The 18,975-nt window shown below is 39.8% G+C and overlaps 1 protein-coding gene across 1 annotated transcript in view; it reads right to left on the bottom strand.

Moving 5' to 3' along the window:
- Window positions 1–18,975, bottom strand: part of ptprna (protein tyrosine phosphatase receptor type Na) — a 28,965-nt gene that overhangs the window by 7,396 nt on the left and 2,594 nt on the right. Inside the window, 12 exon segments of the mRNA XM_017691673.2 lie at window positions 6,006–6,070; window positions 6,500–6,579; window positions 6,746–6,832; window positions 7,926–8,212; window positions 8,579–8,610; window positions 8,811–8,942; window positions 9,241–9,553; window positions 9,972–10,125; window positions 11,087–11,180; window positions 11,773–11,850; window positions 11,853–11,882; window positions 16,357–16,407. Coding sequence (XP_017547162.2) covers window positions 6,006–6,070; window positions 6,500–6,579; window positions 6,746–6,832; window positions 7,926–8,212; window positions 8,579–8,610; window positions 8,811–8,942; window positions 9,241–9,553; window positions 9,972–10,125; window positions 11,087–11,180; window positions 11,773–11,850; window positions 11,853–11,882; window positions 16,357–16,407 — 1,403 coding nt within the window.

The following is an 18,975-nucleotide window of genomic DNA, read 5'->3' as shown; positions in this document are numbered from 1 at the left end:
ACATCTAAACCTTGACAGCTGGTGCAATAGACACAGATTAAGCCTAGCTTTCAAGTGAGTATAATTTAATGGAGGACTAGGCCTAATCTGATGCTACAAAAACATGCTTTGAGAGCATCACAGTGGGAGAAAATAAAAGGGAAATGTTTGAAGTGGGTTTTTTATTATTATTATTATTATTATTATTATTATTATTATGTTTTTCACATTGCTGAGACTAGTGCATTTAATACAAACTCACTAGTTCAAACTAAAATGAAACTGGGCTTTAACTGAACATGGATATGTAAAGCAGTCTCACTGAACTGCCTGCAGACAAACGGTGATCACAGCCACCCGAAGAAGTGAGCACGCTGAGTTAGCAATGAGAGAAGAGTGTGAATACATCCTTCTGTCTCACCACGGAGATGTCAAGGCACCCTCTCCCTCATTCGAGCATTTCTCAAAATTCACCAACCATTCCTGACCCCCCACCCCCTCTGTCTTCTTTTTCTCAGTCCTCTTCACCCCCCCCTTTTTTTTTCTCCATTCTCCACTCATTCCTCACGTTTCTCAGCGTGGGTCTCTGTCCCCCTTCTTCATCCCTCCCTAAGTTCGGCCCTTTCTCTTGAAAGGCCAGAAGAATGTTCCAGAGAGTGGATAAGGGGGTATGTAAGGGGGTAAGCGGGGGTGGGCAGTGTGCAACTGGACGGAGGGACAATACAAGGGTGAGGGGGGAATCGGGGGACGGAGGGGGTGGGGTTGAAGGGGACGGGGCGTGGGGTGCCTCACCTGCTACTCCAGAGAGGCCCCCGAAAGGAAGAGTGACAGGCTTTCAGAATGGAGCAGGGGCGCGGGCAGGAAAAATGAGCTGGTTTAGGACAGGAGCACAAAGGCCCCCCAGGGTCCAGGAGGGCCAGGCGGAGAAACGACAGAGGAAAAGAGGAGAGAGGGAGCATGAGGGAGAGGCGTAGGCCAATGGCATGAAGGACTGTAAGAAGTGAGAGCGCAGTCACAGAAGGAGTAAAAGGGCATTGAGTGGTTGATAAAACACAATTCAATTTCACTCTGGCAAAAGAGACACTTGCTGACACCCATTTGCACTCACATTGTACTCCATGCACTCTGCAACTCTGCATATCTAAATGAAGTAGTGAACAATAATGTGATTATATATATATATATATGATACTTGATTAAGGACTGGGCCTATTCTGCCCTTACAAAAGCAGCTTAGCAAGAATTCATACTATGAGAAAACTGGAGGTAACACTACAGACACTGAATGCACTGCATGTAAACTCCCCATTACTCACTGAATTAAACCAATATATTTACACATTTACACATACCACTCATCCCACTGAGTTAACCCCTTAAAACTCCAATGGCCTGCTAACTACAATTTTTTTTATATTATGTAAGTCGTAAGATTATACTACTAGATTATAACCCTGGGGTTCCAGAGAGGAAGATAAAACCCTCTAAAAGTAGTAAATGATATGTTATATGATGTGTTTTGAAAGCATACTAAACCAGAGCACGTCTGTTGATGATAAACATCTGTTCCTTGAGAAGTGATAGAATAACAAGCTGTGTCCCAGGACCTCTAGACCATCCCCCATAACCCCCTCTGACCCCAAGTGAGCCTTTTAACCTCAGCCACACTCACACATGTATTGTGTGTGTGTGTGTGTGTGTGTTGTGTGTGTGTGTGTGTGTGTGTGTGTGGTGTGTGTGTGTGTGCCATGGGTGCATGCATGCTTTGGGTGATTTGAGGGTTACAATCATATAGATCCCTATCTGCATCTCAATAGATGGAGTGGTGCAGAAACTGAGTGAGCCATTTTTCAGAGATCTCAGCAAATCTCATATCCCATCAGTAAGGAGTCTGCATTTTATCTCTCCCCATTCAGTCCTAGAAACTTTATTTCAGCTGCAGAGTAAAACTGGCTTGTTATCTGATTGGAGCATTCAGTACATGACTCTTCAAAATTCGCTCTGTCACAGCACTGTCCTCAACTTTAAGAATAGATCTACTATATATATATGATAAGCAAAAAATGTTTCCAAAAAACATGAAACATAAAACATGGTTTTAAAACATAAAACCATAAAACATGCACTTCTTGGAAAATTCCCTAAAACATCAAGATATCATTCTCACAGAGAAAATGCATCCCTAACAGCCTACAGAGGAATATTTTGCTTAGATGCTCTGACATTTTGCTTAGCGTTCTGACATTTCAAATGTCTCAAAAGCTGGACAGCTTGGAGGACATTTGAAAATGTGAATTATGTGTTGACTAAATACTAAATGGAACTAGAATACACAGGACGGGATGAGGGTGATAATAAGCCTGATGCGGCCTCCCACTTAAAGATAATCCAAGCACCAATTCCTAAATGAAACCCACAGAAATCCAGTGAACTAAGGGGCACCTGCAATGGCTACAAACACATTACATCATCTCACTCATCCAGACTGCACTGCCTGGTTTCCACAGCAACCAATCCACCTGACATCACCATCCAAGATGCTACGCTCAGAGCTCAGTGACAGTATTTAATTTCAAATGTACATATGCAAAAACACACACACGCACACACACACACACACACACACACACACACACACACACACACACACACACACCCATACCCCCACACACAAACACACCCATACCCACACACACAAACACACACACAAAGCACACAAAGCACTGGAGACACTACGTTAGTGAACCATCTAAAAAGAAATGGTCATGAACACCATATGGGAAGATTCAAACAGCGTGTTATTTTGTTGATGTTGTTTGATTGATTGCTTCCTACTCATTTTAGCGCTATCACACTCTGGTGTGGGCACAGAAGCACATCAAGGACTGGTATTTCTTTGATAACTGAATTTTAAAGAAAATGAAATGAAATCTTTAAAACAACTCCAAAAAACTTTTCTGAATACCTCTAAATGTTTTAAAAACAGTCCAATATAATTCAGCAGTATTATCCATCATGTCATATTTTTATTCATAAATTTAATAATATAAAATACTGCTTTAATTCAGTTATTGGTGCCTGTTTCATGAGCGTTCTCCTCATAAAAAATAACTATGTTCTGTGCAAATACATTACCACCTTAAGCACCTTATAAGCACCTTATAAACTACACTGCACACAAACACACAACTAATGAATCAACAATTCATCAAGGCGTGGCCATCCTCTAAATGGGGTAATAAATCAAAGCCAAGGAATGGGAACCATTCGTGCTTCTTCTATATTACAATTTATGAATCTATGAGCAGGTTCAGGCTTTACCTTATAATTAACCATTTCCACCCCATTCAGATATGCTAAAAACACTCATACAAACTATTGCTGTGTCTCAATTTTTATTAATTTTTCAATAATCCAAAAAAGATATTTTGTCTAGAGCTTTATCTTTAAAAAATTTTTTTTAGCAGGAGTCATTTTTATTTACCGAAATAAACCCAAATGTTCTAGGCTTATCCCAGATCACAGTTTACACAGTAGTAGAGTAAAAAATGATTTGTAGAACAATTCAGCACTGAATCAAACTAACTGGGTTATATCAGACAGTAAATGTGGTTATTGAACCAAGCCTGTTTGCCACTTACTGTCTCACAGTCTGTATGAAAAAAGGCTGTTTCAATCTGAAAATATATGTGGCAAAATCTACAATGTTAAATTTTACTCTTACACTTTCAACCTGGACTTAAATTGAGCCTTCCAGCTGTTAATACAACCCTGTAAGTGTACACTTTTAACTTTCTAGATCTCTTATATTTACTTGAATTAAATTTAATTCTAATGTGCAGCCAAAGTGTAGTATGAGCTAAATTAAAGAAAGCAATTATAAACATACACAATAATTCCTTATAACTATATTCCTATCTTAATAAAAAAGCAAAAGTAGGCAAAAAAATAATGCACTTCAGCCCTACCTCAGTATCAATCCGCAGAAAAGGCTCATGTAAGCCCACAAGCACCCATGTCCTGGATTAATCACCGGGACAACACCAGCATGGATGGTCTCCCTTCCCAACACAGGACTGAATCTACACTCAGCAGCCTCCGTAAAGCCCAAGCATAGGCACCGGGCGAACAGCATATTAAACATTACGTCCCTGTGTGGCGTATCTTGTAAGAAGAAAGCCAGGGAACAGCACGAGGACTGAATGAAATGGAATGAACGGAAGCAGCAGGAAAAGGAGGGCAAATGTGGCTCCTTGAGCTCCGGCTGGCTCATTTGAAGGCCCCACATCCCACAGCCCTGCTCCACATGTTGCTCATGGCTGAGAGGGAGGGGGGCTGTCCAAGGGGAGGGGGATGCTTAGAGCATGAGGAGACAATAAAAAGAATAGGGTATATAAAAAAGTGTGATGGTGCAGAAAAAAAGGGGGTTCATATGAATTACCAGTTAGTACACTCTAGCACATCTGGAAAGACCCCAGTCATTAGGTAATAACATAATGAAAGAATGCAGCAGACAACAGACTGCTGAGTGTTGTACATAAGGAAGAAAAAGTCCCCCTCAAATATGACTAGAATAATGTGAACTTTAAACAATGATAACTTGAAGGGAAAACAGTAATGGGATTGTTAATACTGTGAGCCTTGATAAATATTTAAATAGGTAAAATTTAAAATGCGTCCCATGTGTAATTATATGCTACAGTTTGACACTACAAAGAACTGCCAGTCTCTCCAGCACTTTTAGTGAATTCTGCATTTTATTATGATAGTGTATGCGAGCCACATACTTTGCTTAGTGGACATCACACTTAAAAAGATTGCTGGATAATCTGAGGGAGGTTGCAGGAGGCAGAACTCAGCATGAAGAGTGAGCCATATACATGAATTCAATTCAATTCAATAATGAAGAGAAATGATAGAAGCACAGAGATTGAGAGAGAGAGAGAGAGAGAGAGAGAGAGGTGATGGTGGGGAGGTGCAGAAGAGGATTTAGCCCTCATAATGGAGAGACAAAAAAGAAGCAGGTGCAACCAGGTCTCATTACTGAGGCAGCGAGAAAGAGAAAGAGAGAAAACTGAAAGATAGGGCACAAAAGAAGGACACACACAGACACACACACACACGCACACACACACACAGATACAGATAAACGCACACACATCATTCATACATTACACATCTCAAAGCAAAGAGTGTCATAGCCACACAACAGAACAATGCAGAATAATTAAAAATATGAGCAGCCGGATGCAACAAAAGCCGCTAGGCCGCATTCAAGGGTCCACAACAGCTGTAAGCAGTGAAAAGAGAGAGTGCGAGCGAGGGAGAGAGAGGCAAATGCTTGAATATGCACGGCGAGCACAAAGGCCAAGGGAGAAAAACGGGGGAGTGGGGTGGGGGAGTGAGAGGCAGAAAGGGGGAGAGGGGAGGGGTCAGCGGCAGAGGTAACAAAAAGAGAAGGGCCAGAAGAATGGCAGAGGCGAGAATGGCAGGGGACACAGAGAGAAAGAGTGGGTGAGGGAGAGAACTGAGGAGCAGCGGGGGAAAAAAGCTGGAGGAGTTAAGGCGGGAGAGCGGTACAGTAGAGACAGAATCGGACAGCCAAAGAACAGAGAAACGGCTTCAGCGATTTTCTTTCTTTCTTGTGCTTTCTTTTTTTTAGCACTCTTCTTGCCTGCTGAATTTGTTTGAATGTGATGTGAATCTGAAAAGAATTAGCCAATACTTTGTCACAATATGTGATTTACATCCTGGGATGAAATGGCGTACCGATTCGAATAAATACTAATTAGAACCTTCCCTGCTTAGTTGTATGGATGTATAATGAATCTGGCATCACCAATAGATACACACGTACCAAGAATGAGCGGCCCACTTTGCAAACCAATTAACAGAATGGTCAATCTATATACTTGTCAGTAAGAATTGCAACGTGAAAAGGGGCATCTCCGCAGAAAAATAGAAAGAAAGAGAGAGAGTGAGAGAGAGAGAAGCAGGCACACAGACAGAAAAACAACGGCACCCACCTCTCCTACTCCTGTCTGAATGATCTTTAGACCCGTCTCTCCCTCCAAGAAGTTCTTTTCAGCCACTGAGGAGCAAAGGGAAGTAAATTGTTCATAATCACTTTCATGCATAATAAATGCAAAAATGATGAGTCACACTGTCATTTGAGAAAATATGAAATGCAGTCGCCAAAAGGAAAAACACCGCCAATTGTGACATCTCAGTCTGAGGCACTAAATGATGTATCTGATATAGACAAATTTTCCAGCCACATCCTTTCAGCGAAAAGTGTTTGAAAGTAGGCTAATGTTTCTGAAGTGTTTGCAAGATGTTAGAGAGCAGAAGGTGATGAATGTTTGAAATAATTAGAGCCACAGCTAATGCCACTGGCCCCTCCCCCTCTCGCTTTCTCTTTCTCTCTCAGGCTGTTTGTTTAATTGCCTGTAGATTTAGGATGGAATGAGAGTGAAGAGAGGAGAAGGTGTGTGAAAGAGAGAGAAAGCCTGTCACTCACCCGCTTTATTGGCCACGTCCTCGGCACTGAGGTTCAGAGAGTTCTGTCTGATCCTGAACGTTAGCGCAGGCCCCACCACGCTGCAGACACACACACACACACACAGCCACTGATGGATGTGCTCTGGGCAGCTGAGATTACACTTAATGGATTACACTTTGTCTTTCTTTGGCGCCTTCTGTGTGTCCCTGTTCTTTCAAGCTTTGAACACGCATATTCACATATACACATGTACGCTGACTATACCTGATGTTGATGAAGCTGCTCGTCGTGAGGTGGACCCTTTCTGCAAGTGTCTCTAACAGCTTCACCCCATCATACAGACTCAGAGGACTGGAAGATCACACATAGGCACACAGCATCCTCAGAAACCAGCATCCTTAGAAAGTAGTATAACATTTAAAGGGCCCATATTCTGTTTTTCTTGTATTTTATAATGGTTTCTCCCTGAGATCCATTTGTTACATTTGTATGGCTTTATGTACTAAAAACAGCAAGAATTCTTTTTTTACATGATAATTTTAAAATGTCTTTTTTATACCATTAAGATTGAACATACTGATTTTGTTAGTTTGCCATTAGGACTGACATATGTAAATGACTTTTGATTGGCTGTCTCATTTAAAAAGGAGTCTAGACTAAACACTCCTTATAACTTCACTGTGAATGGGTGGAGCTAAATGGGTGTAGGCTGAATAAGCAGACACATGTAAATGTGTTTGTGACAGCACAAAAACAGTGATTTTAAAAAAATGGGTTGCTTTTTCCAAGAATGGAATACATTTTGAAACTTTAATAATGTTTATATATTATATCAACCTCTTTCAATTATAAAAAAAAAGTAGCAAAATTCAATTACCCTGATATGGTCACTTTAAAAATATGTATTTGCTGTATAATTTGTTAGTTCTTATGTCAAAACAATCCGAGAACAATCATTTCTTCATTTTTGCTTTTCTAGATGGCAGTAATCTAGGAAATGCTAATTCGATGCCCTCATTATCAAAACAGCAGAATCCGGTAAGTATTGTGTTATATTTAATGCCCTTCAAATAATACTTACTACTGGTATTGTATCTTAAACACTTTTCACTTTATAGCTTTACACTGCAAGCTTTTCTGTGTCACTAAGTGAGCGTTATAGTATATAGCATAGCGATGTCAATAATGATTTTCCAGTGAAAATTCTACCGTGGCTTGGACAAGCTTTATTTATTCCTATGAAAAAGTCTTTGAATGTGAAAGTGAATTAAAACCCTTGAACCCCAGGCTTAATATTCAGTTATTAATACTAAACTTATTATTAAGTAACTGCTACAAAAAACTAATATGCAAGTTCTTTATTCTCTGAGACTGGGGAACTGAAGAACAGACCATATACAGGGTCCTTAGGGTTTTTAGGGGTTAAGCTCAATCAATCTAGTACCTCTGGTTCGTGACTATGTAACCATATTCCTCTCTGATGTTGGTCCCATCCTTGGCTCCTGTTTTTTTCTGGCCTGGTGAACTCTTCTCATTCAGCTCCATGTCCTTCATTGGCACGATGGATCTCTGTGTGGTGAAACTGGCTCCGTGAGGCACAGTTACTGGGGCTGGTGTAGTTGGGGCTTGGGTAGGGGCCATCTGAGGCCCGGCAGCAGAGGGTATGGCCACAATAGGAGACAGAGGTTTGGCACCTTTCTGTGACACCTTGTCACCGCCCTCTACAATCGTCTGCGAAATATAAAACAGGACAGAATATATCTAATTTCATTGAGAACACTAACATGACAAGAGCAGGATAACAAAGACCTAAGGGTAAATTAAGGAGCTCACTCTGTACCCCTACAATAAAGTTTAATTTGAGCCAGCCCTTAAAATTTTACACACATTGGTCATAATCTTACTACAATGTATTTACTTGTTGGAATGGAACAACACTGTACTCATAAATATTAATTATTAGACCTTAGTGGTGAGTTTCTCACTCTGACTGCTGTCTCAAACAGTTAAGATGATCTAAACACTAGAACGATGCTACCAGAAAGTCTCTTTAGTGCAACATTTAAAATAACCTTTGGCCAGTATTTTAGACTGTACCTCTTTCACTGTGACTGTTCCCCGATGGTTATCTGAGGATGAAAAAATAAGAAATAGCACAGTTAAATAAACACGTTACTCAGCTTGATCTCTTTAAAACTAATGACTCGCTGAAGAAAGTGGCTTGAGATTTTTTTAAAACTCTATCATACAATTTTTATATTAGGTGTTGTTTTTTTTGTGTACATTAGCAAAGAGGTGCATGTATGTTTGCGTTCGTTTTGTGTTATACCGCTGTTGGTGATCTCGTCCGTCTTCATAAACTGCAGTAGGAGGGCCAATTTGTTCAACTGCTGAGGACTCAGGTCTTGTGGAGTCATCCCCAACCTCTCCAACACGGTGGAAAGCTGCACCATTGCTTCATCTACAACACACACGCACTTATGCAAAAACCTAAAACATCATAAACAGCATTACGCATTCATACTGTAGTGACTGTGATTAGGAGTTAAGAATTCCCAAAACCTAAAAAAGGTAATAGATTTGATCAATATCTATAGATTTTTACCTAAATCTATTCTCTCTTCTCAATTTAAAGCATCACCATGAATAAAAATGCATTACACCTATGATGCAGGCCTAGACAAAAAGCTTTATAGTTGCATTATAAAACAGAAGCTGACCCCTTTCCCCCTCCACAGTGTGAACATATAGCCGCTTACCGTCCAGTCCAGACAGAGAGCTGTAGTCCTGCGGAACCTTTTTGTTGGTGCGCTGGCGTGAGCTGGGTCGCTCCTGCAGGGTGTAGTCCTCTTCATAATCCAGCGGGAAGTCCAAGTCCTCATAATAAAGGGCGGCAGGGAGGCCTGCTGCCCCCCGATGGCGGAATGAGGGCTGTGCAGAGGAGAGGTAGAGGGAGACAGCGTCTTCCAGCAGCTGCTGTTCTCTGTCTCGCTGCTGCTGTGAGCCGGAACGTGAGGAGGGGCGCTGGTAGCCCACGCCGGCATGTGGATGTAAGGAGTGTTTGATATCGTCCTGTAAGAGAATAATCAGAGACCAGTCTAGCGTGGGAAGATACAGACACTTACTTCACATGAAAAGCATTTGCAGACAAGGTCAGAAAAAAAGATGGGACGATGGGTTTGTCTGTTTTTTTTGCCTTCTAGGAAATGCAGCACTTCTTAAATCTGGCTCCAGTGTTGCTACATGAATTAATGCAGGGACATTGTCTGCTTAATGAGAGCATGAAAGTTTATATGTTTATATGTTATATCTTTTTTTCTTGTAATTAAAATCACTGACATAATTTTTCTGTTACCCTTAGGGGCTCTAACCAGGTACTAAAGAACATGTATACATCTCTGACCCACTCTCCGACCCAAACACACACACAAACACACACATGCATAAAAACACGAATGCACACATACACACACAACATCTGTCATTGTACCTGCAGGTAGGCATATGGGTCCAGCGGTAAAGCTTGCATGCGTAGAGACGAGGACTGACGAGGATCTAAAATCATATAATCCAAATAGCTCTGGGGAACGGTGGGTTCCGATTTAGAACTGGCATAGGCCTTCTTATTAGCATGTTGTGTAGACCTGTACAGCACACAAAAACACCTATTTTTCCCACTAACACTTCACATATGGGCTAGCAGTGTGCACTGTGAATTACAGCGAAATTTCTAGCACAGGTTCAGTATTAGGATCTCATAGAACACACAAACAGATCCAATGCCGTAGAAGAAACAAACTGTTTCCCTAAAGTACCTAGTCCTTGAAGAACCAAGAACCACACGGAAACATGTGAAAAACTTTTAGAGGTTTAACACCTTAAAATCCCATGATTACTATTCAGTAATTACAGAGACTTCAGTGCAAACTGGTTGAGCTATTCTTTGGTTGTAGAAGTGTGCAATAAAACCACTGACAGGCCCTGACCATGTAATGGGTTAAAGATGTTAATGTAAAGGTTTTACACCAATTAAAGATTTTTCCTAGAACTGTATGTCCAAAACAAGAAAGATTTGTGACCCTTTATTTTTTAGCACAGTGATTAATTTGATTAATGTAAAATATTGCTTTTTGATCATCTACACTCCCAGAAGGTATCAAATTGTTACTGGGGAGGTAAACCTCAAGACTACATCTTCAGTACCTTTAGTCAAGAAACATAACTACTATATTCTATTGCAATTATATTTTAAGTTGCACTGACTCCATACATGAAAAGTGTTCAATTCCAGTCATTGAACAGGAGAATCATCAAACTGTGCTGGATACCAGCCCACCAAGACCAAAACTGAACACCCCTGTGCCCCCCCCCCCCCTTGTATTGACTTCAGGGTTTATTAATATTTTTCTGTTTAAAAATGAAAGGATATGAAAAGATATAAAATATGAAAACAAATATTCTATTCTTGTTACTAAACAAGTTTCAGCCAACAAACATAGAAAAGGTCATTGATGTTACTACATGTAGCATTGATCTATATTATAATAGCCAGAATATAGTACAGTGATGCTCATGATTGTTACTGCTGCAGCTGCTGCCACTCACTGTGCTGGCTGAGGGTTTGAGCCCGAGTAGTGAGGAACACGGCTCAGCTCCTTTGCTATAATGTGCTGGGTGATGTCATCCTGCCAGGAAAATCCTGCCCACACACACACACACACACACACACACACACACACACACACACACACACAACACACACACACAGAACAGAACAGAACAGACAGAGGATGTGTTAGAGAATGTGGATTACCTCGCAATTGTAGGGCTTACTATGCAGTTATTAATCCTAAAAATTATTATTATTATTATTATTATTATTATTTAGTAACTACTCTAAATGATTCAGCAATTACTACCCATAGGACTAATATGTAAGTAATGCACTAAAGAACTATGTGAGGTTTACAGTGCTTAATGTGGTCACAATTTTCACAACTAAAAACAGTAAAAACATGTCTGTGGTGAATTTGATATATTATGAAAATTGAACAGCTCAGTTGGTAGAAGTGTGGTAGCAAATACTTTGACTTCTCATGTGGTGTTTTTGGCTACAGGATTCATGTAGCAGGATCTTAAAACAAAATTTATAATAAAATCATGAGTCATTTTGAGTAGGGTGGCATAGACATGTTTTTAACTACTTGATGACTGTTAGGTCATTTACTCTCCAGAGAACTGTCTAAAGGAGTGATGAGTATAATAGTTGAATGGGCTGTGCTTGCGTGCACCTTGCATCATTAGCTGTTTAGATACTTCCTGCAGTCTCTGGAGAATAGGCACAGACACTTGGTACTGAACCTGATCCAGCTGGAGCTCCGACACTGACCAAACAGCCTGTCTGTAACACATAATACGCAGAAGCATTAGCACATAACATACAAACATACTGAGACAGAGACAGTGAGAGAGAGACGTGTCATTATGAGCATATATCCATCCATCCCATCCATCCATTTTCTAGAGCGCTTCTCCGTCAGGGTCGCGGGGGGATGCTGGAGCCTATCCCAGCAGTCTTAGGGCGGAAGGCAGGATACACCCTGGACAGGTCGCCAGTCCATCGCAGGGCATATGAGCATATATACTGTTTATTCTGTATTTTGCAAGTTTAGTTTGGTGTTCTTACTTTTTCTACTACGTAATATCATTAATCTATTATGGCTCATAGGAAAGGCTCATAGGACAGTATGTCCTCCCTGCACAGTATTCAGAGGAGGAGCTTTATATTGAGATTTAATTCAATTATCAATATATCCGTACAGTCACAGCCGATTAATCGAGTAAGCAGTAGTGCAGCTAATTTATGTAGTTCAACTCTTACCAGAAATGAACTCTTCTTTATGAACACACAAATAAAGTGTAAGTAAAGACCCATGATGTAAATGAAAACAACATGAGACTTTCTCGACAGAGTTTTCTCATACTCTTGCATACCCAAAATTCACTGCCCACATGCAAACCACTGAGTCATCCCTGACTAAAACATAGCATTTAAAAAAAGATCCCGGTGGAATTGATCCTGAAAGCGGTCAAGCTCTCAGTCTGAACTCCCCATTCTCCATCTAGAGCTGATATGACTCACGGCTATTTATAGATGGAGGGAAACAGGAGAATGCACTATTTGGGGAAGATGGATCAGTTACACACGGATATCGAAATATGAGACATAATCTGGCATAAGAAGACCCCAGCCAAGTGTTTAAGTGATGACACACTAAAGCTGAAAAATTGTAATGACAAAATTAATGTGACATGTACTTCATTACTTTAGAATGGATATTTTAGATAATAAACTTTTCACTAGTTACTAAATATTATATATCAGTGTGTTGCACAGGTCTCAGGGAAGTGGAAGATTCTTTTAATGCAAGGATATCCAAACTTACCATGACAATGTTTTACAAATTTTTATCTTTGAATAGGCTTTTTGAATAATTTTTAATGTAAGCGCTGTATGGACCTATTGAAGATTTAGGTCATGGAAATGGCCACAGAGAAAAAGAGCTTTGCAACAGTGACACTGTGTGCCTTTTTTATTCATATAATATAAAACTATTTTTTTCCTTGTAATTTATTAAAATTGGAAATAACATTTTTACATGAAAACTTGAGACAGCATTTTTATTAAAGATTAGATAGATCTATACATATAATCTATAATCTATAATTCTAAACTTCTTCATAAAAGAAAACAAGAAATATTTTGAGTATTATTTTTGCGAGTTTGAAATTGAGAGATTAGAGAGGGACAGAAACCTCCCAAAAACAAAGTATCCTATAGATGGTTAGATATATGCATTATATTTTCTCAGTTGCTTTACAAACTGACAATCATGACTGCATCATCCTTCCGTTTCTGTTTTACTGATGCGTTAATGTATGTTTCCTTTACAAAAAGAACTTGCTGTGATTCTGAGGGATCAGGTCAAGAAAGGGTATAAATATACTTCTATGTTATCAGAAAAGTCAGAGAACATACTTTTTACATTTATAAGTAAGGTATTATCTCAGCTGCGACAAAGCCATCATGAAGGCAACAAGGGAAACCACTGTTTCATTTTTTTTCTCTTAATTATCTGAAAAGGTGTTCAGAGGAGAGGTTTCAGCTCCCAGAGCTATTAAATGCTTAATGGAGGGCATAATGGAGAGAGTGAGCTTTACAACTGACAAAAATACGGATTACAGCTAGAAAATAGGATTCTGAGGATTTATGTTAGATTTGTTAGAAGAGTTAGGAGTTAGAAAAGTTCAGAAGGATGAAGAGAGAGCACCATTAAAAGAGCAGAGCATCTGCTGGGTTTGGACTCTTTCAGGCGTGTGTGTGTGTGTGTGTGTGTGTTTATGGGTGTGAGCGTAGCCCTGTGCATAAGTAATAAGGGCACGTCTGGAGCACCTGCTTCTGTGCGTATGCATATGTGAGTGTGTGTAGGTGTCAGAGAGGCTGCTGCAGAGAACATAACATAAGAGAACACAGATGCACAATAATATCGGAATCATATCAGTATCAACAGATTTTTGCTTTAAAAAATCAGCAGCAGATGTTTAGATATGACAGATATTTCACATCAATATTTAATGACATATTTATATTCCAGATGAGCAGAATATTTAGATGACACTCAGCTACTGTGGTAAAATATCTGCATTGCATTCATTTCCCTGCATTTATACCCCAAATGAAAAATCCTATATTCTCAGTAATGTTAAACCAGGGAGATGTGGTGCCAACTATACATTTTATGAATATTTATGTATCAGTTATTTCCTGCATAGTTTGCATAGAAGTACCATTATCTGCATATTTTTAAATAATGTTTTCAATTTTTTACTTGTTTTCCTTCCCATTCTTTATGTAAATAGATAATATTATATCTAAGCATCTCATAAATTTAATAATTGCACTTGTACCTTTGACTGGAAATTAAATAAATGAAAGTTGGTCTCTACCTTTTGCACATAACTGTATGTACATGGAAAATATCAAATTTTTGCACCAGCACATAATTATATCAGTGCATCCCTCTAAGAGAATATAACATGCAAACATACAAAGTATAGTTATACATCTGTCACCTTGTTTCATCAGACCAAGAGAAGAACGTCTTGGCCGTTTGTGACCTACTACACTCACAGAATAGCCAATGTATTTTCAGGATCATTCTCTAAAAACATTTGCACAAGAGCAGTGATTAAACTGGGCTCATGTGTACACATGTGTGTTTGTTAGAGTGTCTGTGTCTGTGTGCGTGTGTATGTGTGGGTGTATGTCTCTATGTGCAGCAGAAACACAGTGCCTGTGCGTAAGCGTAGGGTAGTGACTCATCAGTGATTGTGGAGGCGTGCACCAAGATGCAATGGGCTTGATGATGTCAGGGTTGCCATGGAGATGGAGGGCAGTCAAGGGAGGGGCTTGGTGAGGGTTAGAGGCAAAAATAAAGAGAGAGCGAGAGAGAAATGGAGAGAGGAGCAGGTGACAGACAGCAATGGCCTCTGACACTCACAGCAGTTTAGTAAACTTGCAGTGGTACATCTCAAATAAATAATGACAAAACCTCAAAACTGTCTTAAAATGTTTCTGTGCTTACATTCCAAAATGCTCTACCCTTGTAGATATCCACATATTTTCATATATTCAGTGGGTAATGCTCAGAGCCTTCTACACTATCAGGGATGAACTTATGTGATGTAAATAAAATTCATTCTGTAATTTTAGGTCATTTTATTTAATAGAATAATTATGCCTGATGCATTTAAACTCTGCATGTTTTGTAGAAATTTTCTTATTTCATTATAGAGCTGTTGGAAACAAAAGGGTTAAGTTCTTCAACTGCCCAAGGGAAAATGGTCCAATTAGAATGCTTTTTTTCTCTGTGGTATTTAAGTAGATACAGCCACGTCAGCTCTCCTATTGGTTAGGAATTTCCATGAATGCACAACACATCAGATTAACCACCAAAATAACAAGAAACTGACAGTAGAATCATCCAATCATGTTTTGATTTCCAGGACAAATTTTGTGAAAACACCATACTAGTCCTTGGGGAAGTCCTTGATACGTCACTGACTGTGAATATGAGTGGTAACCCAATGCTTTGTAGTCAGATGTTAGAAATGGAAAGCTCTATGTCAGTGCTCTTTACTGAATGAGCTGCTGTGAATCTGCTCTAAGTTAAAATATATGGTAATATGTCTTTTACAAGCTTCAAACATGTTTGATCTAGAACTGCCAAAAAATGTTAATGTGTATTGCCATTAGCTCAGAACTAATATGCTACTATAGTCCTATAGGAGTGCTAGCAGAAACTGACATGATCATAGAAATTATTTTTCTGACATTTATGGCTCAAAGTGAAGGCCTAGCTCTAACAGTCACAGATCACAGCTAAATATATTAGAACCATTCACTTAAAATGTACACAGCTCAAGCATATAGCATACATACACAAACACACTCATGGTCTGCAGACAGATAAGGAATAAGCAAAGTGAAAGTTCCTGTGATGGGGATGACATTGTAAATTATTCAACAGTGTGTTGTGTGACGATGTGACTCTGTGTGTGTGTGTGTGTGTGTGTGTGTGTGTGTGTGTGTGTGTGTGTGTGTGTGTGTGTGTGTGGTGAGAGAGAGAGAGAGAGAGAGAGAGAGAGAGAGAGTCTCCTGTTGTGTACTGGCTGGATATTGCAGACCTGAGGCAGGAAGCACAGAGCTTCTGATTAAATCATCATGAGCAGGAAGTGCAGCGGCAGGACACAGAGGTTAGCATGGAGCACTACACAAACCTCCACTAACACAGAGTTATTCCTGATACACTCACCATCAGAGCAGAACTGCTCTTTGGCACACAGCCTCTTGTCAAACAGACAGCCTATGGAGAAAGAGAGAGAAAAGTGGGAAATAAATTAGCAAAGCCCTTCACTAAACACACATAAAGCAAATGAGAATAAATTGCATCATTGTAAATCTTTACTTAACCCCTTTTCATAGTAGCTATAAAATGAGGATTCCTCTTGTTGTGGAGGTCTCTCAGTTAATCTATGCATTTTCTCTTCAGCAATGCTGATGGAATTTATTTAGATGTATAGAACTGTATCTACAACTTTTTCATTTTGGAGGTTATGCACACTTTTTTATATCAAGAAAGCTGTAGCTGGGCTGTCTGTTTTCTCTCAGCATGACCATCTTTGTGGGGAGGTGTGAACATTTTTCACAGCATGGCAGTTTTCACTTCTCCCTTTTTACTCATCCTTGCTCACTAGCAGTTCAACACAAATTCTCTACATTTCATGCACAGAGAGCCAACAGTTAATGTGATAACAGAGGTATGGAGGAAATATTTAATTTGACTATATTCGTTGAAGATGCTGTCAAATTCCCATTCAACTTCAAACTGATTTCTTAAAATTAATAATCAATTAACAACTCAGTCAAAATGTAGGTATTTTAACAAAAAACAGTTGTGACAAACTGTACCATATTTTTTGCCAATACTCTGTATAGCTTGACAAACCTGGCAATAGCTGCTACGAAACAATGCCTTTACAGGTATTGCCGGAACAGGTCAATTGCAATTTATGTTAATAATACATTTTTCACTTTGTAAGTTAAACAACCTCTTTGGTTCATTTAATTTCAAACAGTGGCAAACACACTGTAAAATCACCAGCTCAGTTAAATGTCATCCAACATTGCTGTTTTGTCCATTGGTAAATAGCTGTGAGTAGTTGACAGCAGCTCTTATTTGAGCTGGGCTTTTGGATGTCTGGGTGAGTGACCTCTCCCCTACACACACATTCAGCTCTGCATCAGTGGGCAACCTGTAAACAGCCCCTCTGCTCAAATCTGTTTCCACCTGTTTTTCTTCATCTGCCTCACATGCAGAAAAGTTAGAACTGCAGCCAGCTAGCAACAACAAAGGCACATTAAACTCAAATAATGAGCAGCATTTAACTGCACAGTGCCCTGGAACAGCAGCTGATGGCCTGTTTGCTCCCAGGTGCAGAGTTGTGTGGACAGTGGAGGGGTTTGAGCAGCCTTGGTGGCCATGCTGGACACAGCTGATCAAACACTGTGGTCAGCCGACTCCAGACCAACTTCCTGTCTGAATATGTGTGTGTGTGGGAATCACCTGGGCCGGCCAGCAGCACTCCTGCCAATTGAATGGAGCAGGATAAACAGAGATAAAAAGCTGCGCTGACAGCACTGACTAACAGAAAAGCCTGGAGTGGCCCGAAAGGAGACTTGAGCAGTCTTAATAGTCAACTGATGCAACTCAGCATCATGGAATTTCCCAAAGATACCACAACATCACAATATTTGATGATATTTACGTTTGTATGTTGTTGCACAATTACTGAACCAAGCCATGAGTGCTGGTCCCCTGTGTTAAAACAATGAGTGTGCATACATGCACTCAATAATCTGATCATAATTGGATTTCTCAGTGTATGTATACTCATACTCTGATGTAGAAATCTGATAAAGAGAGCTGGATTTTAGCTCTGTAATCTGATTTCTCAGTGAACGTATACTCATACTCCAACTTCTTTTGGATGTCTCAGTCTGTACAAGCGCAAGAACAGATGATGGTACCAGTAGCGTTGTACATATGTCAAAATGTTTGTAGATGACATTTCTTCTCAAAATAAAGCGTTCCCACTTTGCTGCAGTTCAGCCTCCTTTACCAAGAAGGCTTTATGGTAGGTCAGAGAGTTTAATGTTTTTCACAATGTGCCTGTTTTTTAAGGTTAAAAATGGTTCACAATATTGACTGATGCTTCCAGGATTTGTGAATTCAAGAAGTTGAAGTTCACTAGAAACTAATTCACATGGCCAGCCACACATCACAGTTATTTTCTTTAGTTTTTTTCTTGTATATATCTTTATAGCACCCTGGACTCCCAAGTTACGACTCCCAGTCCAAATGGCAGGCGCAAAGTTTATTCCACACTTCTGCAGCCTAAGAAAAACTGAACCAGTTTGCATTGGAGTCCCTGTAGTTGAATAGTAAGCCTTCGTATGTAATATGTCTTGGAATTTAAGGGGTTAAGAGCCCCTACACTAGATGTTGGAACAGTGTTGTGAAGATGTGATTGAATTCAGCCACAACAGCATTAATGAGGTCAAGCACTGATTTTGGACAATTGGTTCTAGATCTCAAATGCCACTCCAGCTTATCCTAACAATATTGGATGGTGCACCATCACTCCAGAGAACATGGTTCCACTGCTCCACTGACAAGTGTTGGGAGAATTTATATTTCTGTAGGTGAGTCTTGTAATTGGGTATAGTGGCCTTAGCTCAGGAGTGGCTGCTCATTGTATTGGCAATGCTTTCGATGAAGATTAGACAAGCTGTGTGTACACAATGTGTGCACGCGAAAGCAGCTGAATTCACAAATTAGAAAAGATGTCATGATTTTTTTGGACATATAACA

This window comes from Pygocentrus nattereri, chromosome 6 (genome assembly GCF_015220715.1).
Source record: "Pygocentrus nattereri isolate fPygNat1 chromosome 6, fPygNat1.pri, whole genome shotgun sequence".
Lineage (NCBI taxonomy): Eukaryota > Metazoa > Chordata > Actinopteri > Characiformes > Serrasalmidae > Pygocentrus > Pygocentrus nattereri.
This window is presented reverse-complemented; position numbering and strand designations above follow the sequence as displayed.